Source organism: Miscanthus floridulus, chromosome 12, assembly GCF_019320115.1.
Source record: "Miscanthus floridulus cultivar M001 chromosome 12, ASM1932011v1, whole genome shotgun sequence".
NCBI classification, from domain to species: Eukaryota; Viridiplantae; Streptophyta; class Magnoliopsida; order Poales; family Poaceae; genus Miscanthus; species Miscanthus floridulus.
In genome coordinates, this window is record NC_089591.1 from 50,185,332 (window position 1) to 50,213,095 (window position 27,764).

The 27,764-nt window shown below is 48.2% G+C and overlaps 1 protein-coding gene across 1 annotated transcript; it reads left to right on the plus strand.

The window, feature by feature from the left end:
- The first annotated feature begins 18,392 nt into the window (after positions 1–18,392).
- LOC136498312 (uncharacterized) lies at positions 18,393–20,324 on the plus strand. Its single transcript, XM_066494253.1, has 5 exons — positions 18,393–18,576; positions 18,659–18,708; positions 19,022–19,142; positions 19,273–19,380; positions 19,615–20,324. The coding sequence occupies exons 1-5, from the start codon at positions 18,393–18,395 to the stop codon at positions 20,241–20,243; spliced, it is 1,092 nt and encodes a 363-aa protein (XP_066350350.1). The 3' UTR covers positions 20,244–20,324.
- Positions 20,325–27,764: the final 7,440 nt, after the last annotated feature.

Here is a 27,764-nt window from a genome sequence, read left to right on the forward strand (position 1 = left end):
CCATAGTTTTTTTTTTTGCGAGAATAGTTTTGGATTTTTGGTTAGCTTCTGTTCAGTTGTGCGGACGATCTGACTTTTGGAACGTGTTTGCATGTTTTGGCAGGATTCCCGGGCGACCTGGACATGTTGGCAGGATTCTCATTAACTTCCTAACCAAACATGGAACTAGAAAACACTCCTATATATTTTTCTGCGAATGAAGTAGTACACTGTACACAGATCATGCTACTGAAAATCTATGCAATTTCTGTAGTTTACGGATGTGATCCATTCCATTGACACCTAAAAGTAATAACCTAAAACAAAAATAGGTTTGCTGAGTATTTGGAACTTACCATAGCTTAGTTAGGTACATCCGGGAACTTGTTTATTCATGTTCAAATTGTCAACTTGACACAATGCTACTATTTTCTTCGTCGATCGCAAAGGTCGGTCAGTTTATTCTCTCAGAGTACTCATATGTGTAGAATTCTAATTTGTACTATCGGTTTTAGCTTACGTGAGAGCAACTCCTACAGCTTAGCTAAATCCCTCCGTAAATCCCGTTTTAGCAATTATGGCAAAAAAAAAAAAAAAAAACAGTCCAACAGGCTCTCTATCTCGTATCCTATTTTTCCCTGCTGGGTAATCCGGCATTCTCTGACAGATGAAGTATGGATGCATGCACCTATTTTGACCGGTTGGCCGAGGCCGACTGTCGCGGACACAGATTCAGTTCCGTAGCTTCTTCAAGGCACCACATACCTTAGCTGCCTCTCTGCCCCCCAGAGTTGCGATCCAACGGCTGCCTAGACACAAGTGACCAGGTTCCCTTTTTCGTCAGGCGGGAAATCTCCACGGCGTCAATTCTCTCGTGCCGGGAACCGCTGCACCGCCCGCCCCTCAGCAAAAAAGTAGCAAAAAGAAAAATAAGAGCATGTCTAGAAGTTTTGTAAAATAACTCCCGTTTTTTAGCAAAAAAAAAAAAGAAAAAGAAAAAAAGGTGCCCATCCACATCTCTTTTCTATCTCTATCTCTACCCCTATAATACACCACTTCAAATTATCCTACAGCCATCAAACAAATCCCACATCTACAGTCACAAGCTAAACTACATCCACCCCACGAAATGCACAAAGATAAAGATCACATTAAAAATGTACGCACTGGATTAACTCTCACTAATTCTCTCTCCTTACTTAACCACATCCGAGGGTCCTGCTTCTTTGGATGTGCCTTGCCCCAGTGACCGCCTGCGCCCCCGCCTCAGCGACGCGAGACCACGGCACCCCGACGCGAGATCGTGCCCCCGCCCCAGCGACGCCTGCAGCCTCCGAGGCTCCGCCGGCGCGTGCGGAGGGCCGCCTACAGCCTCCAAGGCTCACCCGCCCTGCGGATGCGTGGCCACTCTAGCCGGCAAACGGCAGGGGCGCAGCCGCGCAGGTTGCTGGCTACTAGGCACCGAGCGTGAGGCCGCAAGTGCCGGACGCCGGGCACCACGCCGCCATGGGCGGAGTTCCTCCCTTCTCTCGCCCGAATCCCCACGACCCAGCATCTGAATCCGGTGGCCATGAACGCTTCAGCGGCATCAGCTCCTCCGCCGCCGCCGGCGGCGGCTAGGGTTAGGGTTTCGGGCAACAGGGAGCAGGCCTCTGAATCCGGCGGTGGCAGGTCCGGTCGCGGCGTGGACAAACAATCCATGGACAGGCCCGAGCGCCGGGGCCGTCGGCTGCCAGACCGGGCAACAGAGTCGCGGGCGCCGCCGTGTCGCGCGGGCTCAGCGCTGCTGGGCTGGATGGATGCACTTCGGCCAGTCGCAGGCTTGCTTGCCTACTCTTCCTCCTCTGCGGCCGCCCCTAGAAAAATCTCACCATTGGAGAAGCCCAGTGCCATGGTCAAGAAGGTCTGTGCGGAGTTGCAGCTCGAGGGACAGGGCACCACGGTCCTGACACTGGCAGGTAAGTAAACGCCAGCCAAGTCCCAATTTCGTTTGTGCCGATCCTCAATCGAGCATTAACTTCTCCTCGGCACCTCGAGCATGCAGGGATGAGCTCAAGAACCTGGACTCGATTCCTCCTGCTCGGCAAATCTCAGGTACGCGGAGAGGAACATCGACTTGTTTTTGCCCAAAATTCCAGTCTTTGCAAATTAAATGCTTGGATCATTAGAATCTTCGACTTGGCTCTAAATATTGCTCACCCTCTCTGTTGATTCATCTTGCATTCCCAAAGCCTGCTTGTTTCCCTGACCACCCCCAAAAGGGATTCGAGACGCCCGCGAGCTGTTCCTTAAAATGTCCACTTCTGAATATTTCCTATAGCGGATTCTTGCCTTTTGTCTCTATCAATCAAGCTTCCTTTATTAGCTGGTCCAGCTCATGTGCTCATTTATCATGTACTCATTTAAGATCTCGACTCATACTGATTTACATTGGGTTCTCCTTGTGGTTTAGAATTTTAGTTTTTTTCCTCCTTTTTCAGTAGCATCCCTATGGTGAAGATCCAGGAGCTACATCTGCTCAGAGGCGTGTAGAATGGTGTGGCCTGTGAAGATTTGTTTAATTATAGATGACTGAACATTCTCTATCGTTGGTTAATACAATCTCTAAGTTCTAATGAACTAATCTAGCCGCAGCCGTAATACTCCTAGAAAATTGACATGTATAATGTTTTTTCTTACCTGAAACAATTATAGTGCCTTTTTTCTACAATGTAATTTGGTTGTTTTAGTATGCATATATTTCAGTTTTAGTATGTATATACGTGAATACTGTTTTGTGGGATACAAATGGCCATCAAGTGAGAATGGCGGTGATGCTGCGGAAGGCGTGGTGCTGGCTGCGGGTGTCCGCACGTGACCCGACGTGTGTGCTAGCTACGGCAGGGCCAGCTCGCGGCGGCCGGTCGGGCCAGCCAGCCGGGGCGACCACCAGGCAAGGCCGCCGGGCACCAGGCCATCCTCCTTTGCCTCTCCCTCCCAGTCCACGTTTCTGGAAACGTTGAGGTATGGACAACACCACAAATTCGATGTTTTCTCAAATTTGTTCTTCATCTAGGGTTTCCTAATTTTTGAAATTTGGCCACAGCCCCCGCCACTACCGGATCTCTCGCTGTGCAGTTTAGAGGTGAGCCTAACAAAATGTTGCCTGACTATTACTACTCTGGTGACGCTTTCTTCATTTCACATTATTTTTTTCTTGATTCTTATCCCTATATTTTGTTTCACTTACCGATTGTTGGTGAGTCGTCATCGTCATCTTATATTAGTAATAATAGTAGTGAACTGGTTGAATTTGGGATTAAGTGAAGAAATAGGAAACATATTACTGATTTTTATTTATGCATCTATGAACTGGCACTAAAAGTCTCTGGCCATGAGTTCATAGCGACTAAATCATCATCTTTTGAAATCAGCTGCTGGAGCTGGGTTGACTGGGACAAAAATGGCCACAAGAATCTAAAATGTGAAAAAAATCTGAGATCAAGACCATCGGCCAGAACCATAGCCAGGGTGTGAGTTTTTGTTCTCCTTCTATGTGTAGTGTGACTTGCTTGATGCTCAGATGGTCTAAAAGGGCACAAAGCAAGGTTGGAAAACTAACTTAGAGAGGTACCTATTTCTTTAGCAGTTGAATGGTGAACTTTCACTATTCGTGCTTGTGATGTATTGCCAGTATTGGAGGCTTGGAGACAAATTGTTTAGATATATGTTGATGTTTTTCTCATTAATACGTGTAGTTTTTTCTGGAATTGTTTTGTGAAATTGTGGCACGCATTCTATATCACAGCAAAGGAAAAGGGCCGAAGAAAGCATTGAGCAAAGAGAAGAACGGATAGAAAGCAGCATGGGTACCAGGCAAGAAAGAAGAAAACACTGGTACGCACTGAGCAGTACTAATTTATGGATTGGATTTACTTGGTACTGGATATCAAAAATTTACAAGTTTTTTTGAAGAAGCCCGACCTTTTGCTAGCTACTGTTGAGACTTTAACTCATCATGTATCAAATTATTATGTTTGTCAAGCAAAAAAGATTATTGGTGACTCCACTGATTCATTTTGAAAACATGTTACTATTTATTTTCATGCTTTTTTATTGCGTTTATTGTTTTCTGCTCTTGTGTGACGTTATGTGATGGAATTTATATGTCCGTAGCAACGCATGACAATCAACTAGCAAATCGTAAATTAAATGGTTGAGACGAGATAAGTGTTTTTCGGATTATATACATGGTCATATATAAACTATGGAAAAAATATTATTGTTTGGTTGTTTTCATGTGCGTCTCCAATATAAATTCGTTGCGTTAGCACGGGTATTATACTAGTAAAAATAAAAAGTTGCTAAATATCTTCAACTTGTAGATTTCTTGTGCAATTTTTCTATTTTAGTCCTTTTATAGATTATTTCTATAAATAGACCCCTGGCATAAGTATTTACGGAAATAGACCGAAAGCTTAGCGGGACACAGGCACCACGCCAAGGTATGCGACTCGACATTCCTTGATCTAACACTGACCATGCCACGTCGCTGCCAGCGTGGCAAACGTGGCAAAGCTCGGCGTGGAGTTCTTTACCGCTGATGTTGGCTAGCTCGGCGTTGCCATATTCACGCCTAGCTAAAGAACTTATGAAAGCGACTAGTGCCACATGCATGTTTGTCCTTTAAGCGTTTAATATTTTGTGAATTTCAAAGAAAATTAAATATTGACGTGAGACGAGCTTGATTTAGATTCATAATGTCATCTATTATGTTTGAGGGTTCCCAATTTGTAGAAATAGTTTGTAAAAAGGTCTAAAATAGAAAATTTTCACTAAATTTCTATGGTCGAGAGGAACTTTGTATCTGCTCCCCGTTCGGTGTTTCTTGAGCTTGTTTTTCTCATAAGACCAAAGTAAATTGGACGTATGAGTAAATTAAGAAAATAAAGGATTTCAGACGAGAAAGCGGTAAGACACAAAGGAAGTATTAAAAAGGTTTGGTTGGTTAAAAATGGTGTTCAGGGTTCCTAATGTAAAATCATTTAAAAAACTATTACAAGAGGTTCCCAATGTAAAATCGTTTAGGATACTATTACAAGAGACTGTTGGAGAAGGGAAAAATTTAAAGTTGTTATTTTTTCTATTAATTTGCTAGATCTATTAGTTTAGCAAGTAAACTATATGAAACTCCTGGAGAAGCTCTAATGGTTGTGCAAGTATACTGGAGTAGTATTAGCAGCAGCAAAAAATATATAATTTTGGAGTAAACTCCCCCTTTCTTTGTTAAACAAATTTGTATCTGTGAACATTGTGCTGCTGCTGCTGCTTGACTACTTGTGAGAAAGAAGCTTTGCAGCCTTTCTTAGCCTTGGATGCATGCTGTATGGTCGAGATGAGGAGCTAAGGTACGTGGTGCCTTGAAGAAGCTAAGGCACCGAATCTGTGTCCGCTGTCGCTGGACACCGCTTCTGCATCGAGCGGTGGAGAACTTTTATTTTTTAATCAATATTTTAATAATAATAGTTCCAAGAAATACTTTCAGATTTGACCTTTGGTCGCACCAGTCAACGCTGTCGCGCCAACGCATGTGGCGCGGCAACATCTAATATGTTGGATGGCGTTTCAAACCTGGAAAAGCTTGTCGCGCCATGGCGTGGCAGTATTGTCTTATCGCGCCACCGGGAATAGCGTTGACGAGACTAAATTTTTAAAAAATCATAACTTTTCAATACGACGTCGGATGAAGATGATTTTTGTATAAAATTATAGATCTCAACGAGATCTATAACTTTCTAGTTTTAAATTTTTTCGTTTGAGGATATTAAAATGCTCAATAAATAATATAAAATTTTAGCACCATAATAATCGCGTACCAGCGCTCGCCGCATTTAAAAAATGATATTTTTTTGTATGGTATCAAAGTTGTAGCCTTTAATGAGCTCTACAAGTTTATAATTTTAACTTTTCATATTTGAGGTCGTTAACATATTCTAATAACTAATATAAAGTTTTAGCTGCATATTAATCGTGTATCAAAACTTATTTTTTTAGAAAAATCATATATTTTTTATTTGATATCATATAAAACTACTTTTTAAATAAAAGTTGTATATCTCGTTGGGAGCTCTAATTTTAATATAAAAAGTTATTATTTTTACACGATACAAAAACGATATTATTTTTCTAATGCGACAAGCGATAGTACACGATTATTGTGCTACTGAAATTTTATATTATTTTTTAAGCATCTTAACGACTCTAAATGTTAAAACTCAAAACTATAAAGTTGTAGATCTTATTGAGAGCTACAATTTTCATGTAAAAAGTATCTTCATTTGACAACATAAAGAAATAATATTATTTTTTTAATACGATAAGTACTGGTACGTGGTTATTATATTCCTGAAATTTTATATTATTTTTTTGAGCACCTTGACTACTCCAAATGTTAAAACTCAAAACTACGAAGTTGTAAATCTCATTGAGAGCTACAACTTTCATGTAAAAAGTATCTTCATTCATACAGAAACGATATTATTTTTCTAATACGACAAGTACTAGTATGCGGTTATTATGCTCCTAAAATTTTATATTATTTTTTTAGCATCTTAACGTCCTCAAATGAAAAAACTCAAAACTACAAGTTGTAGATGTCATCGAGAGCTACAATTTTCATATAAATTTAATCTTCATTCGACGTCGTATCAAAGAGTTATGATTTTTCAAATATTTTGTCTTGTTACGCCACTCCCGGTGGCGCGACGGAACAAGTGACAACGTTTTCCACGTTGGAAACACGGTTTAACATGGCGGATGTTACCGCGTCATTGCATGTGGCGCGACAACATTATTTGGTCGCGCGACTAAAAGGGTTAGATCTGCAATAAAATAAATAGGAGCGATTATTATTAAAATATTGAATAAAAAGATTAAAAAAAAAGGTTCCAGTAGCCAGGCTGTGTGCCTCTAGGGGCCGAGCGGCCTGGTGCACTGAGCGGCCAGCCTGCAATGCCCACCACCGATTGGATCTCTACGTGAGATGGTGCGAGCATGCCGGCGGCGGACGAATAAAGGATGGACCAGTGATCCAATCTTTAACTAAACGTGATGACGTGGCAGTTTTAAACATGGATAAAGAAAAAATTGGCTAGGCTGTTGTCCGACTTTATTTTTTATGGTGTTTTCTATTTTACAGACTAGCTAAATCAAGGAATTTAGCATCTATTTTTAGACGGACTCTTGGATCGGAGGTTGGAATGATATATGAAATCGAAAGTAGAGGTCCATGCTATCGGTTCTTTTTCAGGTTTATTGGGCCCTGTTTGAATCTTTTAGTTGTAGCATGTTAATTTGTAGCAGCAACTAACAAAGTACTCCTCCATTTCAAATTAGAAATTGTTATGGATTTTCTAGGTTTTTGCTACGCATCCAGATATACATTATATCTACGTAATAAAAGCTATGTAAGCCATTGGAAAGGATTGAGTAATTCTTACTAAGACGCTAATAGATCTGTACCGTTAAAAATGTGGACTATTAGCACTACCTCTTGATCCTTGCTTGCCAATTTTGACATGTAGTGCCCGGACGTTCGATCCAGAGCGCTAGCATCGGACGCTGCCTCACGCACAAGAGAAATGGAGCCCACGCCATCTGTATTTCGCACGCCCCACCGCGTGGGCCTCCACGCCTGCGCTCGGTTTATCACGCGCTTGTCTGCGCCACTCGGCGGCGCCCCAGCAGTTGTAGCAGGTTGCTGCGGTAGGTGGGTCCAATTGCAACATGTGCAACATCAGATCTACTTTTGCAACATCTAGATGAAACACTTGCAACATACATCCGAAACAACTGAAACACTTGCAAAACATATGAAAAACACTAGAAAGCCATTGCAAACATATGCAACGTATCATTAAACACCTGCAACATATGTATGAAATACCTGAAATACTTGAAACATACGATTACAACATTCATGTAAATGCAACATTCAAATCTACTTCTGCCACATCCTAATGAAACACTTGCAACATACGTCTGATAGGAATGAAACATTTAGAACATATACTTGTAACATAGGACACCCATTGCAACTTTTGCAACACCCCGATGTACTTTTGCAACATCGATATAAAACATTTGCAACATACCTTTGGAAGACTGAAACACCTGAAACACACATACATTTACAACATGCGTTTTCAACGCAACACTCCTTGCTGCTTTGGTGAATGGAGGCTCGCCGACAGCGCGTGGAGGTCACCGATGTGCTCGCTGGCGGTGAGGAGCTGGGCGGCAGCGCACAGAGGGTGGGGTGGGGGCGGCATGGGCGGCGGCGGCGCAGAAGGGCGGGCGGTGTGCGATAGTGATGACGCAGAGGGTGGGTGGAGCGTCCATCGAACGGCCTGACCCAGCATTTCGGCTAGTTTATTGGTACCACGAGCATGGTTTCCATGCGTCGAGTTCTATATCGATTCTCTGGCTCCAAAGATGCCATATGCATTGAATGCTGAGGAGAGAAGCTGGAAATTGGAATGATTAAATAGCTAATCTAAAGACTAGCGTCGTAAACTACCAGTAATTCTCAAATCTCTAGAGAAGACAGAGAGAGAATCAATAGGACAACAGCCTGTGAACTGAGAGTTTTGACCTTCTGATTTTACTTAAGGCTCAAACTTTGGATAGAAGAGAGTGACTAGTCATCTGCATGTATACATATCTGCCTGCTCGTTGGAGCAGCCATATCTTCTCCACACCCCACACCCCGACACTGCTGCCCATTTCTTCGTTTCTGTTGTGCCTTGCATTGGCCGGCGGCACAGATGAAGCGAGGCCAGACGGATGGGGCGTACAAGCTTCAGAACAAGAAGGGGGGCTTCTCCATCGTGGTTACCAACTGGGGAGCCACCCTGATGTCTGTCATTATATCTGACTCTAAAGGTATGGTTCCACCGCTTCCAAAGAAACCATTACCGTGTTGTAAAAAGAAGAAGAAACCATTACCGTTTTGTGGTAATATACAACGCTCGTAACGTAAACAAGTTGGGCATACTTTCTTTCCGTAGGAAACCTGGCCGACGTCGTCCTTGGGTATGACACTCCTGCAAAATTATGTGGTAAGCTCACAAATATCTGTGAGCAGTAGATATGTGTTCCTCTGTTTTCAACAGAAATTAATACCAAAACATTACATGCGTATTCCTCCTGGGTGAGTTTATGGTTGCAGTGTTGTGCCACTGTGATATGTGCAATCTGTTAGACAATAAGTACTATTTGTTCAGAAAGACTATAGAATGATAGGCCTTAAAGATGATTACATCGAGATCCAACAAAATGTACTAGTAAGCTGGTGCAACATAGAAGAAGTCCAATGTCCCATTTGAGATGGCTTCTTCTTGTCGCCTCATTTGGCAACCGGAGCTGGCACCCAACTTTAGCCTAGGACTTAGGAGGCAGAGGAGCCGGAGAGGGCACGTTTAGGCACCTTTGCCCATGTAGTAGAAATCCTTTTCTATGGATCTTCGCTTGCTAAGTAATTTCTTGAGTTTGCGTTTGGCAAGGCTTTCACGTGGAACCACAGAGAAGACAGAATTGAAGTTGGTCAAAGAGTTGTACCAAATTGGCTCTGACTTTTAGGGAATCGATCTTATATACAATAGTAGGAAGCGCTTTTTTCTCTTGAAATGAACAGAAAGCCAATGATGTTAGGAATAGTAGCTTCATTGGCTCTTACTCTTAACTTCTCCGAGTAGTGTAAGATGTTAGATTATGAACATGTTTAACCCATGAGATCCACTAGTCTAATCAGATGAACACACTAATCACATGAATATTAAATGTTAAATATTGGCCCAGTTAGCAAATGCCCCAACACCAGGAACTCGTGCATGCTCGTCCTCGACGCAAGCATATTGTTGGTGATGCCTCAGTTGGTATTGTGTCAGTGTAGGGATGTTGATGCCAACATTTATGGCCGGCGGTGGCTCTAGGCCTTGAATCTATTGTCGTGGGTGTATGGGTTGTATCGGTCTCCTTATGGCTAGTCCATGACATTGGGGGACACCTCTCATGTAGCAGGTGTAGACTGGGACTAATTCCAGGTAGTTAGAGATGTGTAGAGGATTGTCGATCACATCACTAATTTTTCATCTCAATTCCTTCCAACCTATATGGATTTGGGTGGATTGGAGTGCAGCCAAACAAGCGTTTAACTAGGAGAGTGGTTTTAACTCTTTTGGACTTGGTTCTTTCATTTCATCAAGATCAACTCTAAACCCAGAAATGAGAAAAAAAACCCTTCCAATGCAAACTAGCCCTAGTTTATATTTGTTTTTGGCTAACCCGAATCTCATTCTTGACTCGGATTCACTAAGTTTACCATGGATTAATCAGCACGCTTCTTCCGGCCTTGGAACTGTGTTCGGACGAGTAACAAATGTAATCGCCAATGGCAGCTTCGTTCTTGACGGAAAAACTATCCGTCTCAACAAAGACGGCACCACCGCACTTCACGGTAACTAGTAACTTTGCATTGGGAATTCATCTTACTTTCTTCCACCTCATGAATGAATATATTCACGATGCATATATGGCAAATTGTTCACTAGTTTGATCATGCTGCCAACCTAAATGACAAAGGTGGACACAGGGGGTTCAACAGAGTCATGTGGACGGTGAAGGAGTACATGCCCGGCGGTGACTCCCCCTACATCACGCTCTACTATCACAGCTTCGACGGGGAGGAATTTATCTCGATGTTGCATATGTTTCACACATATATTGCAAGTGTTTCATCTGGATGTTGTATATGTTTTGCAATGGTTACATGCGTGTTTTCCTGGTGTTTCAGATGTATGTTGCAAGTGTTTCAACTGTTTCGGATGTATGTTGCAAGTGTTTTATGTAGATGTTACAAAAGTAGATCTAGTGTTGCACTTGTTGCCGAGAGACCCATTTGTCGTAGTCGCCTGCTGCAGCTGCTAGGTTGCGTGCATGCGCGTGGGTGTGGAGGGGGCACGAGCGGCAAGCGCAGGAAACAGTGCAGGCGTAGATCGAGACGCAGCCCCGAGTGGGCGCGCGTAGGCATGGGAAACGGAGCGGTGCGGGCCCCCACGTGAAGCAGGCACAGCGGCATGCATACGCGGGGCACGGCCAGGCGCAAGCGTCCGGACGCTAGCCCCCGTCCGACGTCCGGGCGTGATCGGTTTCCATTTCGCAAAGACTTGTATTTTAACTTAACTAGCAAACATACCCGCACGTTGCAAAACTGGACACACAATTTGCTATGCAGTGTTCGTGCCAATGATAGTGACCTAGCTATTTTAGTTGGATTTAATTGCATTAGGCCAAACTTTAAATCAAATAAATTCTATGACCTATAATAAATGCTAGTGCAATAAAGAATTAATTTGATATAAGACTTGATAGGAGATTGACTCAAGTTAAATATGTGGCTATCGTTTGTATTTGTAGTGAATTTAAGAAAGATAGAAGACAGGCCACACACTCGTGTGCAGCGAGACGCGAATAGGCTCGGGTAGCGAAGCCCTGGCATGAGCGATATGCCATCAACAAAAGTTTTGTTGCTCCAAACTCAAAATAAGAATGGTGAGAGTAAGTGGCGGAGGATTCAATATGACTAGGTAGGCCTCCGCTATACCCTTGATTTTTGTGCATCATCTTCTCCTCTTTTATATCCTAGTTTTCTATACTGTTTTTTTCTCTGTCTTCACCATAAAATTGAGTCGTGGAGCTTTTATTTATGAAGTTGTTCCACATCTTAATTTATATCCATCCTCTGACACCGGTGAGAGTGAGGGACGACGAGAGACGAAGATGAGTGATGGATGAACGAGGGAGTGAGTGAGAGGTGGAAGAAAGAATCGCTCCTTAGTATTAAGTATGAAATCTATAAAAGACTATAAATTTGAGGGGTGTCCCATCGAGTCACTGTTCACCCGGGGCACACACAGGCCCAGTTCACCGTCTATGAACAGTAACGGATCACGATGAACAGTGTCCGACCCGATAAGAAGCTTCTCCCCCCCCCCCCCCCCAAAGTAACAGTGCCATCCCGATAAAAAAATTACCATTTTTTTCCCAGTAACGGATCATGATGAACAGTATCCGACCCGATAAGAAGTTTTTTTCCCGAAAAAGTAACAATGCCATCCTGATAAAAAATTTTCCCATTTTTTCCCCCACCTCCTTCCCACGCGAAGCGTGGGCACCCACGCTAGTATAGATATATATGTGTCTTTTGTAGTTAATTAGAATAAGCAGGCCATTTTCGAACCGTCCGTCATCGCTAGCGGTTAGTCCGGCGACGGCACTTGTACGGCTCTGATACCACTTGTTAGCCCACTAGATCACCAGCTCAGGTGAGTCGATCACTCACCAGTCTTGCCGACCACGGCCGAGCACGACAGACGCTGTCCGACCATACTCTATGGCTAGAGGTAGAAGAAGGGAGGGAGAACAGAGTGTACACACACAACAGAGACACCAGCGTTGGCCGGAGCTCTGTATAGGAGATGACAAATCTGAATTCTCTTTACTGAGTTGCAGTGGCAAACTATATATATAATTATATACATCTAGTCCTAGTACAGCTGTCATGCTGCTACAGTTACTAGATATGACAGCAGGACTGACTTTGACGCCTGCCCCTGCTGTGGCTACAGTGCAGCAGGTGAGCCGTTCGGCGTCTATCCCTCCAGCTGCTACAGTGCTATAGCAGGGAGCCCTTTTCGGCGCCGCCTTCACCTGCTGCGCATTCACACGAGAGATGCAAAAGATTATCTAACAATTCTTTCCTTAATCCTTCTGCTACCCTTGAACCCCCTCCATAACGATCATCTTCTTCAGCTTTATGAGTTGAAGACGGCCGAGTGGCTTGGTGAGGACGTCCGTGAGTTGCCGACCAGTTTCGACGAACTCAATGAAGATCTGCCCTCCATCGACACAGTCCCTAAGGAAGTGGAACTTCACATCGATGTGCTTGCTCCAGTCATGGAGAACTAGATTCTTCGCGAGGACAATGGCGGGCTGGTTATCCACCATCAGTGTTGGTGGGTGAGCTTCCGTACCGGTCAGCTCGCCCATCAGCCGGCGCAGCCACACAACTTAGCACGCCACTATAGCCGCCGCTACATACTCTGCCTCACACGTAGACAGCGCCACCACCTTCTATTTCAGCGACAGCCATGAAATTGGAGCCGACCCGAGGAAGACGAGCACGCCAGAGGTGCTTCGTCGTCCGTCGATATCCCCTGTCATGTCTGCATTGCCGAATACAGTGAGCTGCAGCCTGCTTCCGCCTGTCTTGGGGAAGACGATCCTTTGATCCACTATCCCCTTGATGTAGCGCAACAGCCACTTCACCGCAGGCCAATGATCCTCTTGAGGATCCTCGATGAAGCGACTGACGTAGCCCATGGCGAACGCAATGTCCGGCCTCATATGGACTAGGTAGCACAGATCGCCGATGATGCTCTAGCAGAGTGTTGCATCCACCTTCGCCGCGGTGCTGGCCTTCGTCAGCTTCAGCCGCTCCTCCATCGGAGTCACGTATGGCTTGCACTCAGCCATGCTGTTCCGCTCCAACAGCTTTGAGGCATACACGTTCTGACCGAGCATGAGTTCCTCTTTCCCCTATCTCACCTCGATGCTGAGGTTGTAGGAGAGTGCGCCGAGATCGCTCATTCAAAAATGAGCCGCCATCTCGCGCTTGAAGCTGTCGATGTCCTCCGCACATGCGCCGGTGATGATCAAGTCATCCACATACACGTCGACGATGCGCTCCTCCTTCCCCCGTCATCGCGTGTAGAGCGCGTGCTCAGTTGCACACCTCGTGAACCCAAGCTCGCCCAGCATAGCATCCAGCTTGGTGTTCCACGCTCATGGGGTCTACCACAGCCCGTAGAGCGCTTTGCGCAGTCGGAGCACCCTGTGCTCCATTCCCTTGACGGAGAAACCCGGAGGTTGCCAGATGAAGACTGTCTCCACCAGCTCACTATTGAGGAAGGCCGATTTTATGTCCTGGTGATGGACACACCAGTCCTTTGTTGCTGGCAAAGCTAGTAGCAAACATATAGACTCCATGCGCGTAACTGGTGCAAAGACTTCTTCGAAGTCGATGCCCTCACGCTGGACAAAGCCTCGGGCGACGAGGCGCGCCTTGTGTTTGACAATGGCACCGAGCTCGTCCTGCTTGATCTTGTACACCCACTTTTGGCTCATCGGACGATATCCTGGAGGTGGATCGATGAGCTCCCATGTCTCGTTTTCCTCGATCGCCTTCATCTCCTCCAGCATTGCCCGTCGCCAGTTTCCATCGTGCTCGGCTAGCGCTAATGTGGGTGGTTCCTCTGCACTGACGAGCAGCAACTCTTGGTCATTGAGCAGCCAACTAGCCAGGCCTGAGGGCCCTATGTCACCGATGATGTCATCCAGCCTGTGGAACCACACCTCCTCACCTTCGTGGAAGGCATCCACGAACTCAGTGATGTCACTTAGAGGTGAGACAAACTCGATCGGAATCGATGGAGTTCCGTGTTCCACCGAAGTGCTCGGCACCCTAGTTGCAGTGCTCGGCACTACTCCTGGATAGCTCGTCACCACTCCTTGAGTGGTCTACACCCCTCTCGAAGTGTCGGCAATAGTCTTGTAGTGGTTGGCACCACTGCAAGACTACTCGACTCTGCTACGGGAGTGCTCAGCACCCGTCCTAGAGTGGTCGACACCACTACAGGACCTCCTGGCTCCACTCCTAGACTGCTCGACACCTTCTTAGGAGTGCTCGGCTCTGTCGCTGGAGTGCTCGGCACCCCTCCCAGAGTGCTCAACACCTCTTCTCCAGCGTCTCCATCACCGTGGATGACCAAGTGCTCAATGATGAAGGTGTTGGTGAAGCCGCTAGCTTCCCCCATGCTCGGACTGTTCTAGTCCCAAGTCGCCTTCTCGTCGAACATGACATCGTGCGAGACAAGTACCTTGTCTCCGCATGGGTCATAGAGCCAGTATGGCTTGGTACCCTCCGCATAGTCCAGGAATACCATCGGTGTGCTCCTGTCTTCTAGCTTGGTGAGAATCGGCTTCGTCTTCCTGACATGGCTGATCCAGCCGAATGTCCGAAGGAAGGACACGCTCGACTTGCGTCCATGCCAAGCTTTGAACGATGTCTTGCCTATCAGGGCCTTGGTGGGAGCGTGGTTGAGGATGAACACCGTCGTGGTCACCGCCTCACCCCAGAACCTTGCCGGCATGCCTTTGGCCTTTATCATGGATCGAGCCATGCCGACCACCGTCTGGTTCCGTCGCTCCACCACGCCATTCTGCTATGGCGAGTACGGCATGGTGTGGTGTCGTACCACACCCTGATCCGTAGAGTACGCAGTGAACTCCACCGAAGTGAATTCGCCGCCGCGATCAGTCCTCAGCACACGGAGCTTCTTGCTGCTCTCGGCCTCCGTGCGCATCTTGAACTTCTTGATCGTCGTCGTCGCTTCGTCCTTACTCGTCAGGAGTTGCAGCCACATGTAGCGACCATAATCATCCATGAGCAGGAGGAAATACCGCCGACCACCGTTTGTGGCTGGTGTGATCGGGCCACAGAGGTCGCCGTGGACGAGCTCGAGAGCATCCTTCGTGCGATACTTGACTGCCTTTGGGAATGACAACCTCCTCTGCTTCCCGACCAGGCAGTTGTCACACAGCTCACCTTCGTGCTCGATGTGGGGTAGCCCTCAGACCATCTTCTCTAGCCGACCAAGCGCGTCGAAGCTAAGACGTCTGAACCGGGCATGCCACAGCAATGGTTCCTCGATGTGCATTGCCGCCAGGCACACCGGCTGCTCTACCTTTAGGTCGAGCAGGTACAACCGGTTCAGGGACCTCTTCACCTTGATGAGAAGTCGCTGCTCTCGGTCCCTGATCCTGAGGACTCTGTTCTTGTTCAGTACCTCGCTACCGCGCTCATCCAGCTGGCCAGTGCTGATGATGCTTGAACGCAGTTGCGGGATGTAATATACATCTGTTAGCACGTGGTGCTCGCCGTTCTGGCACCTGAAGATAATGGTGTCGCGCCCTCGGATAGGCACCCTTGAGCCGTCACCAAACTTCACCGTACTGGTAATATCATCGTCGAGCTCAGAGAAGGCTGTCTTAGAGCCCATCATGTGGTTGCTGGCACCAGAGTCCAGATACCACCACTGCTCCTGCTCACTGCCCACACATCCAAGGTGGACTTGGGCGCGCGGTTCATTGAGGTTGACAGCTTGTAGGCCCTTCCCAGGTCCGTCCACCATCGTCACCTCTCCCTTCTCCTCGGCCTCGATGTCGTGTAGTGTACAGAACATCACCATCAGGATAGTGGCCTCATCATCATCATCAGCTTGCGCCAGATGAGCCTCAGTCTTCTTCTCCTACTTGCGATTTGGGCACTCTCGTGTCCAATGGCCCGTCTTCCCGTAGCGCCGGCAAGCGTTGGGGTTGACCTGCTTCTTCTTCTCCAAAGAAGCCTTGCCGCGGCGCTTGCCATTACCACTACGGCTGGAGGAGGCTACCCCGGAGTTCCTCCGAGCAGCCCACTCCTCCTCTGTCAGCAGCAGTTTGCCGCTGTCCTTTGTTGCTGTCGCCTGCTCCAGGCGCTCGTCCACCGCCCGTAGACGGCCTGTCACATCCTCAATGGTGAGGGTGGACAAGTCCAGCATCGTCTCTATGGAGAGAGCGATCTGGATGTACTTTGCCGGCACGGAGTGGAGGTACTTGGAGACTGCCTCCTCTTCGTCGATGGTGACGCCATGGCTCTTCTGTTTGCTGATGAGCGTCTGCAGGCGGAGGGAAAAGTCCTCCACCGATTCACCATCCTTGAACTTGAGGTTGGCGTACTCCTGCTTCAGAAGCTGGGCCATCGCCTTCTTTGCACGGTCGGAACCGACGCGCATCGCCGCAATAGCCACCCACGCCTCCTTAGCAGAGCTCTTCGCTCCCAACGGCTCCCTGTACTCCGCCGGTACAGCAGCGAGGATAGCCTCTAATGCTGACATGTCATGTTCTTCATTGTCGGTGCCTTTGTCAACAGCATTCCAGAGCCGCCGGGCTCTGAGCTTGACCTTCATGGTCACCGACCACTCTCCATAGTTGGTGCGAGTAAGCGTCGGCCAACTGGTGTCGCTGACCTCCCACACCATGCGAACAACGACCTCCTGTCGTGGCTGGGCAGCCACAATAGTGCCACTGCTGTCGCCCATCTCCGAACCGTCCGTCATTGCTAGCGGTTAGTCCTGGCGACGGCACTTGTACGGCTCTGATACCACTTGTTAGCCCACTAGATTATCGGCTCAGGTGAGTCGACCACTCACCAGTCTTAGCTGACCATGGCCGAGCACGACAGACGCTTGTCCGACCACACTCTATGACTAGAGGTAGAAGAAGAGGAGGGAGAACAGAGTGTACACACAGTCAGAGACATCAGCGTTGGCCGGAGCTCTGTATAGGCAGATGGCAAATCTGAACTCTCTTTACTTAAGTTGCAGTGGCAAACTATATATACAACTCTATCCATCTAGTCCTAGTATAGCTGTCATGCTGCTACAGTTATTAGATATGACAGCAGGGACTGCCTTTGGCGTCCTGCCCCTGCTGTGGCTACAGTGCGGCAGATGAGCCGTTCAGGCGCCATGTCCCTCCTAACTGCTACAGTGCAGTAGCAGGGAGCCCTTTTTCGGACGCCATCTTCACCTGCTGCACATTCACACAAGAGATGCAGAAGATTATCTAACAATCATCGTCTGATCTTTTAGGATTTATCTTTTTTTTTTCCTAGCACGTTTACTACAAATTAAAATAGAGCCTCCGTTGGTTCTTTAGTAATAGTAAGATAAGACGTTTTTCTCTTTCTTTTTTTACCTATTATTATTTCAGCCTATATACTATTTCATTGCTCATGTTGGAATAATATATGCATTGGTCGAAAGTAGGGGTGCATTGTGTCGGTTCTCAACTTCTCATTCGGGTTTAGTTTATTGGTACCACGGGCATGGTTCTATGCGTCTCTTGAGTTTTATATGAACCTCTATTGTTTCAAAAAAAAAGTTTTATATGAACCTCTGTACCAAAGATGCCGTTTGCATTGACTCTTGAGGACAGAAGCTGGAAAGTCCGGATGCTTTAATCTTGAGACTAGCCACTATGAACCAGTAAATTCTCAAATCTCTAGACAAAAAACACGCATTTGGATGACAACTTCTGAACGGAGAGTTTTGACCTTCTGATTTTACTCAAGGCTCAAGACTTCGATAGAAGAGAATGTTCAGTCATCTGCATGTGTATATACACATCTGCGTGTTCCTTCCACCAGCCATCTCTTCTCCCCCCTTGTAAACTTGCACATTGCTGTGTGCCTGTGTGCTTGCTAGCAGTGTTGACCAATGGCTAGAGCTGCACTGCTCGCCATTCCTTTGCTCCTGCTGTGCCTAGCATTGGCCGGCGGCACAGATGCTGCGAGGAAGACGGTTGGGGTGTACAAGCTCCAGAACAAGAAGGGCGACTTCTCCATCAAGGTCACCAACTGGGGAGCCACCCTCATGTCTGTCATTGTGCCTGACTCTGAAGGTATGGTTCCACTGCTTCCAGAGAAACCATTAACGTTTTGTGGCTCGTAATGTAAACAAGTAGGCATGCTTTCTTGCTGAAGGAAACCTGGCCGACGTTGTCCTTGGGTATGACAAGCTTGCACAGTATGAGGTAAATATCTCTGTTTTGACAATTATATAGGCATAGAACAGTATATAAGTGTATTTGTTCCTCTTCCTCCTGTTTTCAGCAGATGTGAATTGATGTCAAAACATTATGTATTCCTCTTGGGTTAGTTTGTCAGTTTGCGGTTGCAGTGTTGTTTATGGCCCCGTTCGCTTCGCTGAAAAAACAAGCCAAAACACTGTTCCGGCTGATTTGGTGTGAGAGAAAAACACATATCACGGAATTAATCCTTTTTTTATTCAATCTCATTCTTGCTTCAGATTTTATACCACGAAGTTTTAACTGTATATATGATCAGGACGCTTCTTCCGCCTTTGGAACCGTGGTCGGACGAGTAGCCAATAGAATCGCCAACGGCAGCTTCGTACTCGATGGGAAAACCATCCGTCTGAACAAAGACGGCACCACCGTACTTCACGGTAACTAATTTTGCACTGTGAATTCACCTTAGTTTTTTCAACATCATGCGTGAATTACCATGCACGCCATGTATATTTGACCGATGGTTCACTGGCTTGATCATGCTGACACCACATGTAAATCAAAAAGGTGGGCACAGAGGGTTCAACAGAGTCATCTGGACGGTGAAGGAGTACGTGCCCGGCGGTGACTCCCCATACATCACGCTATACTACCACAGCTTCGACAGGGAGCAAGGTGAAAACCAATGCGAGGCTATATAATATAACGATAATTTTGATACCAATTTCTTTCATGTGAATCTTCGTGACACGCTGACCTCGCTGATATATACTAGTAGTTCAGCAACTCCAAGAAATAAGTCCGAAGTCCGAACTGAACAGGGTGATAGTCTGATAGTTTCAGTTCAGTTTCAGTCGTACCAATACGGCAACGAGCTGACGATGCAGCTATACTGATTTATTTTTGCAGGGTTCCCGGGGGACCTTGACGTGTACGTGACGTACGAGCTGTCCTGCGGCCCGTACGAGCTGAGAGCGCGGATGAACGCGACGGCGCTGAACAAGGCGACGCCGGTGAACCTGGCGAACCACGCGTACTGGAACCTGGCCGGCGACGGCAGCGGCGACGTCCTTGGCCACCTCATCAGGGTGTTCGCGTCGCGGTTCACGCCCGTGGACGCGTCCATGATCCCGACGGGGGAGATCGCGCCGGTCTCCGGCACGCCGTACGACCTGCGCGCGCCGACGCTCCTGGGCTCGCGCATCAAGCACGTCTCCGGCGCCGGCATGTCCGGATTCGACATCAACTACGCGGTGGACGGCGACGGGTTTGGGTTCCGGCAGGTCGCGTACCTCCGTGACCCGGCGTCCGGTCGAGCGCTGGAGCTGTGGGCCAACCAGCCCGGGGTGCAGCTCTACACCAGCAACTGGCTCAACAACGTCAAGGGCAAGGGCGGCAGGGTGTACGGGCAGTACGGCGCGGTGTGTCTGGAGACGCAGGCCTTCCCGGACGCCGTGAACCACCCCAACTTCCCGTCGGAGATTGTGAGGCCCGGCGGGGTGTACCAGCATGACATGCTGTTCAAGTTTTCCTTCTAACGCCCTCTTTCTTTGACCAGCATATCAGATCAGCAGTCTCATGAGTGAGCTTTAGTAAATCAGCTTACCCAAAATGTAGTGTCGGTGCTATATATGATGCTCCATGCTCCTATTCCACAAAGACTTGGTATTTGAATCGAACTTAATTTGTTCTTTGTTAATTACAACAAGCAGTTTTTTTTGTTTCATCATCTAAAAGGCTAAAAGCACTCAAGGTTTTTGTGATCCTTTGCTATATCCAACTGTATTAGGTTTTACTAGCCCATCACCCCATGTTCTAGGACCACCTAGAATTTTATGTTATATATAAACACTAAATGTTTTGTGGACCCATTAAATTAAAATTGATTATCTTTATTTTCTTTCTTTCTATTCATTTCCTAATAAAATAACCATTTATTTAGATACCCTATAATTTCTATTGGGCTGTGGTAAATTTACCAATTACTCAATGTGCATTTTCATCTTTTGTATTGCAATCTCTTTGGATTTTAATATGACTTATTAGATGAAACCTAAGATTAAATTTTCTCAGCTTTTGTTGCATCTTTTTTTTTTACATCTCAAACTTTATTTTAGCTTTCAACCTTTTCATCTTCTTAGTTGTATTTTTTATCCATATTGTTCAAACTCGCTTATTACATATTTTATTCAACTTCTTTTATATATTTTATTAAAAAACTAGATTCTAGGTTGTAGACTATTTCTAGTTACTGCATTCGTATATACACAGACAAAGTCATCCCATATTGTTCAAATCCGGTTTTGCATTTTTCTACACACCCATGACCAGTAAAATAAAATGTCTTACAAATATACCTTCGCCTCTCGCATTTTATTCAATTTCCATGTCGGTGATGCTGTGCAAATGTCCATCCTCCATCTTCATCATCAACATCATGAACAATGATCATCAACATATGTGGCCAACAACACCACATTGATCATTTCCATAGTAATGAAGCTCCTTCATCTTCACTCCACCAAGCCACTTGATATCAACAATTATCTTCACTTGACTTGACCTTCATGTAATGATATGATCCACTTCATAACTTCACTTGGCTTTCATAGTCCATCAACCTTAGCCTTGCTTGCTCTTCACCGTTGCATCGGTCCATCAGCGCTAAGCCCTCTACTTGAACTTCACCGTTGCCTCGGTCCATCAGCGCTAAGCCCTCTACTTGAACTTCACTGCCTCGACGATCCATCGTGTTCTGAGTCTCTAGCTTGCCCTTCACTCCTGCAACCGGTCCTTCGTAACCAAGCCTTACTTCGATCTTCACCATCTTGCCATATGAGACTACGTCAATTCCCATATTCAATAAGCTCATTCTTATCTTCACTAATTGAGCGCAACACATGTACTTCCATATCTCCTCCATGCTGGGACGAAGCCAAAAAAAATTAGGAGGGGCTAAACAAAAGAATAGAGGCTTTTTTATCTTCTCTTAACCTTAGCCTCTCCTACCTAATACATATATGCATAAAACTTGAATGGAGGGCTTAGGGGGGCTCTACGTGCCCAGGATCGGTAGGGGGGCTAGAGCCCCCCCCCCCCCAGCCCCACCGCTGCCTCCATCGCTGCCTCCATGGCCTTCATGTATTGCTCAACATAGCATGTGGACTAAAGGTCTGCTCATCTCACATGAAACTCATAGTCCATCTGATTGAGACTTTCAATATTCCTTTTTTAGTAATTGATGACAACTCTACAATGATATGGAAATTAAGAGCTTTCAAGCTAGCACTTCACCCGCAACTAAGTTGCTAACTTGGTTTGGACTTTGTAATACTTATCCAAGCATTATGACAACTTGTTAAGATTTGGATAAGCACCACCAAATTTGACTTGATAGTGGTAACTCCCCATACATGTGTGTTCAAATGGTCTGGCTTCAAGTTTACACACATGCATAAACATGGAATTTGTTGGTGGGTTACCACTATTAAGTAGGGATGAAAATGGTACTGATATTTTCCGACCGTATTCGAAACCGAATTCGTTTAGAGGGGTTGAGATCTGTCCGTATCCGAGTCCAGATATCCAACATCCGATACCGTATCCGTATCCGAATACTCAAATCGCATATTTATGATGTCGATATCCAATCGTATCCTATCCGACATAGCTGACACTATCCGTATTCGAATCCGAATCTGGACAAAAATATGAAAACAAATGTAATATCGGTGATATCCGTTCGTATCCGATCCGTTTTCATCCCTACTATTAAGTGATGTTAAGGTATACAAGATAGAAATGTATCTTTGTAATGTGTATACCACATTGAATCCATCCTTAGCATCATGATTTGCATGGTCCGCAAACTTAAAACTGCTAGATCAATAAACTTGTTAAGTGATTCACTATAGGTCTATACCGACCACGTGGACATTTTATCCAACGTGGCATTGCCACTGTGACTATGTCTGTCACTTTGCATTATCGAGTCAACAATGACCCTATTGTTGGACGTAGAGGTCTAGATCCAGGATCTCATGCCCGTGGTGCCCCTACCAACACAGTGGCAATGTTAAGTTGGACAAAATATCCACATGGTCGGTATGGATCTACGGTGTATCACTTTACAAGTTTAGTGATACATAAATGCATTTTTAAAGTTTATGAACTTAAGTGGCATCTCTTAACAAGTTTGGAGACAGACCCCTCATGCATTTAACTCAAAAAATATGTGGAAATATATCATCAAATTAAAGAGGAAAACACTCTTGTTCGCCCTTGTCACACCAGGATGTAGGTCATGTTTGGATGTGCTTATTGAGCAGCTTCTCATTAGAAAAACCCAACTGTCGGGTACCATAAAAATGGGTCCCCTAAGCAAGAGCCGAAAAAATCGCTTAGACCCTTTAAAAATCAAAGCCAAGAGACAACTACTGGCTAACCCCCACCTTGTCCAAGGCTACCGATTCTTCGCCTCGCTCGAGGCCTCGCACGTAGGGCCTCGGATAGGGAACCGATTCTCCACCTCGCTCGAGGCCGGCTCGTAAGGCCTCGGACAGGGAACCGATTCTCCGACTCGCCCGAGGCCCCGCCCGGAAGGCCTCGGACAAGTTGCCGATTCTCTGCCTCGCTCGAGGCCGGCTCGGCAAACAACCCCGTCGCCTCCACCTTGACCCACTTCTCTGACAGGATGTCACGTCCAACCAACGCGTTCAACCGCTCCCGTGATATCAGCCGAACAACGGCTCGACACAGCGGAGTGGCCGACGAGACGTGGGTCACATCGACGCCATGCCGTCCGGGACAGGACGGAGCAGGGGTTACCGGCCATTGTGCTTAGCACTGTGCCCACGACTGACACCCATACCGCACTACGCTGCCTAACCCCAACTGCTCCGAGGACAACGCGGCATAGACAGACGATGGGCTCACACTCTCACGGCCGAACGAAGAACATAGACAGATAGATGCTCAGTCACACGCGAAAACAACGCACAACACTCTATAATCCGCACGCTCTCCCGCTGCCTGAGATCAACATCTCAAGCAATCGACACCGTCCCACGTAGAGACCTGGGACTAGCTCCCTCTCTCGCTCAGCTTATAACCCCCTACTACGAGCACCTCGGTGCAAGGAATACAAGATCGATCTCTTAGACTGGACGTAGGGCACCTATTGCCTGAACCAGTATAAACCTTGTGTCTCTTTGCATCACCATCCAGGATTAGGGGCACGCAGTACAAATTCACTAGTTGGTTGAGGGCTCGCCGGTCCAAAACACCGACAGTTGGCGCGCCAGGTAGGGGCTCTACTATGTGTCAGCTTTGTCTTCCCAACAAGTTCCAGATGGCAGACCCCGTACGACCACTACGTCTTAGCATGGTGATCTGGTTCGGGAGCCTAGAGTTCATGTCTCTAGGATCTGAGTACGACATGGTACTCCTCACACCCCGAGCCCCACCGACCGACGACGACATCACACACTAGTAGCCCAGGCATAGACGGCGCCCAGGCGGGCGCTCTCGTCGTGCTCGCCAAGCATGATGTGAGCGGGGCCACCCCGACACCGCGCGAGCTCGGGGCGACGCATCGCGTTCCACCGGTATCCCATGCCCGACTGTTAGTATGGAGTCCCTGGTCAAGGACCTGTCTAGCTTAAGCCTAGGCAAGGGAAAGGCACCGGTGGCATGCAGCGATGCCCCGTCATCAAGCTCTACCCCACCACCTCCTGAGGTGTCGCCTCCGGCGGAGCAAGACCCGACGATGGTACCATCCCCGTACCCTTTCGGGTTACGTAATGCCACCGCCGCCTATGCTTCCACCTACGCTTCCGCTCACACGGAGCCCTCAGAATGTCGCCAACGCTTCGCCCTTGATCTCAACGCTACTACCTCGACCCACACCCATGCTGACTCCTCGGAGGAGGACGAGGCATGGACCAGAGCGGATTTCTCCAGGCTGCGCGACCCTGAAGCCTTGCGCCGCTTCCTGGCTGCAAGCGACTACTGCTTTGGCTACTCCGACTCTGATGATGAAGGCACTTATGACCCCACTTGTGAGTGCTTCCACGTCGAGCTCGGATGCCGAGCATGGGCGATGAGGACGAAGGGGCAGGTTCTCGCTCCCCGCCCCCTAAGGGGGCATGCGCCACCACACCTCCACGTGTTGAGCCCCGAGCAGCACAAAACGAGAACCTTGCCCCCGAGGAACATCGGTGCCTTGACTTGGAGCAGCTCCGTGAGCTTCAGGCCAAGGTCGAGCAAGACCAACTCCTACTGCAGCAACTCTGAGACACCCTCGAGCAAGAGCAGCGGGGACGCGGCGATGGCGAAGCAGCCCGGCGAAGGGCTCGTGATGTCCACCGCCGCATCAACAACAATGAGGGGGGCGAGCAACCCCCTATCTTCAATCATGCTAGCCAGAATGTCGCGACAGCGGCGATGCTTCTTCGAACGATGCTCGAGCCCTCTACCACGATGGGGCGACGAGTACATAGCGAGCTTCGGGACCTCCTCGAGAACGCCGCAGTGCAGCAAGCCAAAGCTCTGCCTCTCGATGGCATGGGGGCACCTTAGAACTACCCACGACATTGCTTCAGCAGGATAGAGGGGCCTCGGTTTGTCCCGAGCCCGCTCGGGCACCAACGCCCAACAGGGCCCCCTCGATGCACGACCGCCTTGGCAACCGACGGAGGCACAAGGCGACCATGATGTGGTCAGAAGGCGGCGGCACCACGACAACAAGGGGCCCGCCCGAGGCTACCACCCGCACCGAGGCGGTTGCTATGACAGTGGAGAGGACCATAGTCCTTCTCCTTGGCCACCTGGCCCTTGAGTGTTCAGCAGAGCCATCCGCGGCGCTCACTTCCTGGCCCGGTTTCGCCAACCGGCCAACCTCATGAAATATAGCGGCGAGACCAACCCCGAGCTGTGGCTGGCTGATTACCGCCTGGCTTGTCGGGTAGGTGGCGCGGACAATGACCTGCTCATCATCCACAACCTCCCCTTGTTCTTGTCAGACTCGGTGGGAGCCTGGCTCGAACACCTCCCTCCCTCACAAATCCACAACTGGCGCGACTTGGTAAGGGTCTTCGTCGGGAATTTCTAGGGCACATACGTGCCCCGAGAACTCCTGGGACCTCAAGAGTTGTCGCTAGAAGCTAGATGAGTCTCTTCGAGATTTCATCCGGCGCTTCTCCAAGCAGTGCACCGAGTTGCCCAGCATCGGCAACTTAGAAATTGTCCAGGCTTTCCTCTCCGGCACCACCTGCCGAGACTTGGTCCGAGAGTTAGGCCGGAACGTGCCGACCTCGGCTGCCGCGCTCCTCGACATCGCCACCAACTTCGCCTCGGGCGAAGAGGCTGTTGGGGCCATCTTCCCTGACAACGATGCCAAGGGGAAGCGGAGGGACAAGGCCCCCGAGGCCTCGGCTCCCCACCTCCCCAAGAAGAAGAAAAAGGGTCGCCAGGCAAAACAAGAGGTCCTCGAGGCTGGTCTAGTCGCGACCACAGAGCGCAAGAATCTCCGAGGCCCCAGAGGCCTCGGGCTCTTTGACGACATGCTTAGGAAGCCTGCCCTTACCACCAGGGCCTAGTGAAGCACACCCTCGAAGAGTGCACCATGCTCTGGCATTACTACGCCAAGCTCGGACTCCCCCACGACAATGCCAAAAAGAGGGACACCGGTGATAGGGACGACGACAAGGACGACGGGTTCCCCGAGGTGCACAACGCCTTCATGATCTTTGGCGGGCCCTAGGTGTGCCTTACGGCGCGCCAGCGGAAGAGGGAATGCCGAGAGGTCTTCTCGGTGAAGGTGGCCACTCCTCGGTACCTCGACTGGTCTCGAGAGGCGATCACCTTTGATCGAGATGACCACCCCGATTATGTCCCAAACCCCGAGCAATACCCACTCGTCATTGACCCGATCATCGGCAATACCTGGCTCACCAAGGTGCTGATGGACGGAGGCAGTGGCCTCAACATCCTCTATGCCAACACCCTGGAGCTCCTAGAGCTCGACCGGTCGCAGCTCTGGGGCGATGCCACGCCTTTCCATGGCATCATGCTAGGGAAATGCACGCGACCCCTCAAGCACATCGACTTGCCCGTTTGCTTCGGCACTCCCTCCAACTACCGCAAGGAGGTCCTCACCTTCGAGGTGGTTGGGTTCAAGGGGGCCTACCACGCCATCCTAGGGCACCCGTGCTATGTCAAGTTCATGGCAGTCCCCAACTACACCTACCTCAAGCTCAAGATGCTGGGCCCCAATGGCGTCATCACTATCGAGTCCACGTACGAGCATGCATATGACTGCGACGTCGAATGCATCGAGTATGCCGAGGCTCTTGTGGAGGCTGAGACCCTCATCGTCAACCTCGACCGACTTGGTAGCGAGCTACCCGAGCCCAAGCATCGTGCTAGGACTTTTGAGCCTGCGGAGGCCATCAAGCTCGTCCCGGTCGACCCCACCTGCCCCAACGACTGGGCGTTGAGGATCAGCGCCACCCTCGACATCAAATAGGAAGCTGTGCTCGTCGACTTTCTTCGCACGAATGCCGATGTATTCGTGTGGAGTCCCTCGGACATGTCGGGCATACCGAGGGAAGTCACCGAGCATGCCTTGGACATCCAGACCGGCTCTAGACCGGTGAAGCAGCGCCTGTGCCGATTCGATGAGGAAAAGCGCAGAGCCATCGACGAGGAGGTGCAAAAGCTTTTGGCGGCCGGATTCATCAAGGAAGTGTCCCATCCAGAGTGGTTAGCTAATCCTGTATTCGTTAAGAAGAAAAATGGGAAGTGGAGGATGTGTGTAGACTACACCAGTTTGAATAAAGCCTGTCCAAAAGTCCCTTTCCCATTACCTAGAATCGATCAAATCATCGACTCCACCGCAGGATGTGAAATCCTATCTTTCCTTGATGCGTATTCCAGTTACCATCAAATCAAGATGAAAGAGTCCGACTAGCTCGCGACTTCTTTCATCACCTCGTTCGGCATGTACTGCTATGTGACTATGCCTTTCGGCCTCAGAAACGTAGGGGCCACATACCAGC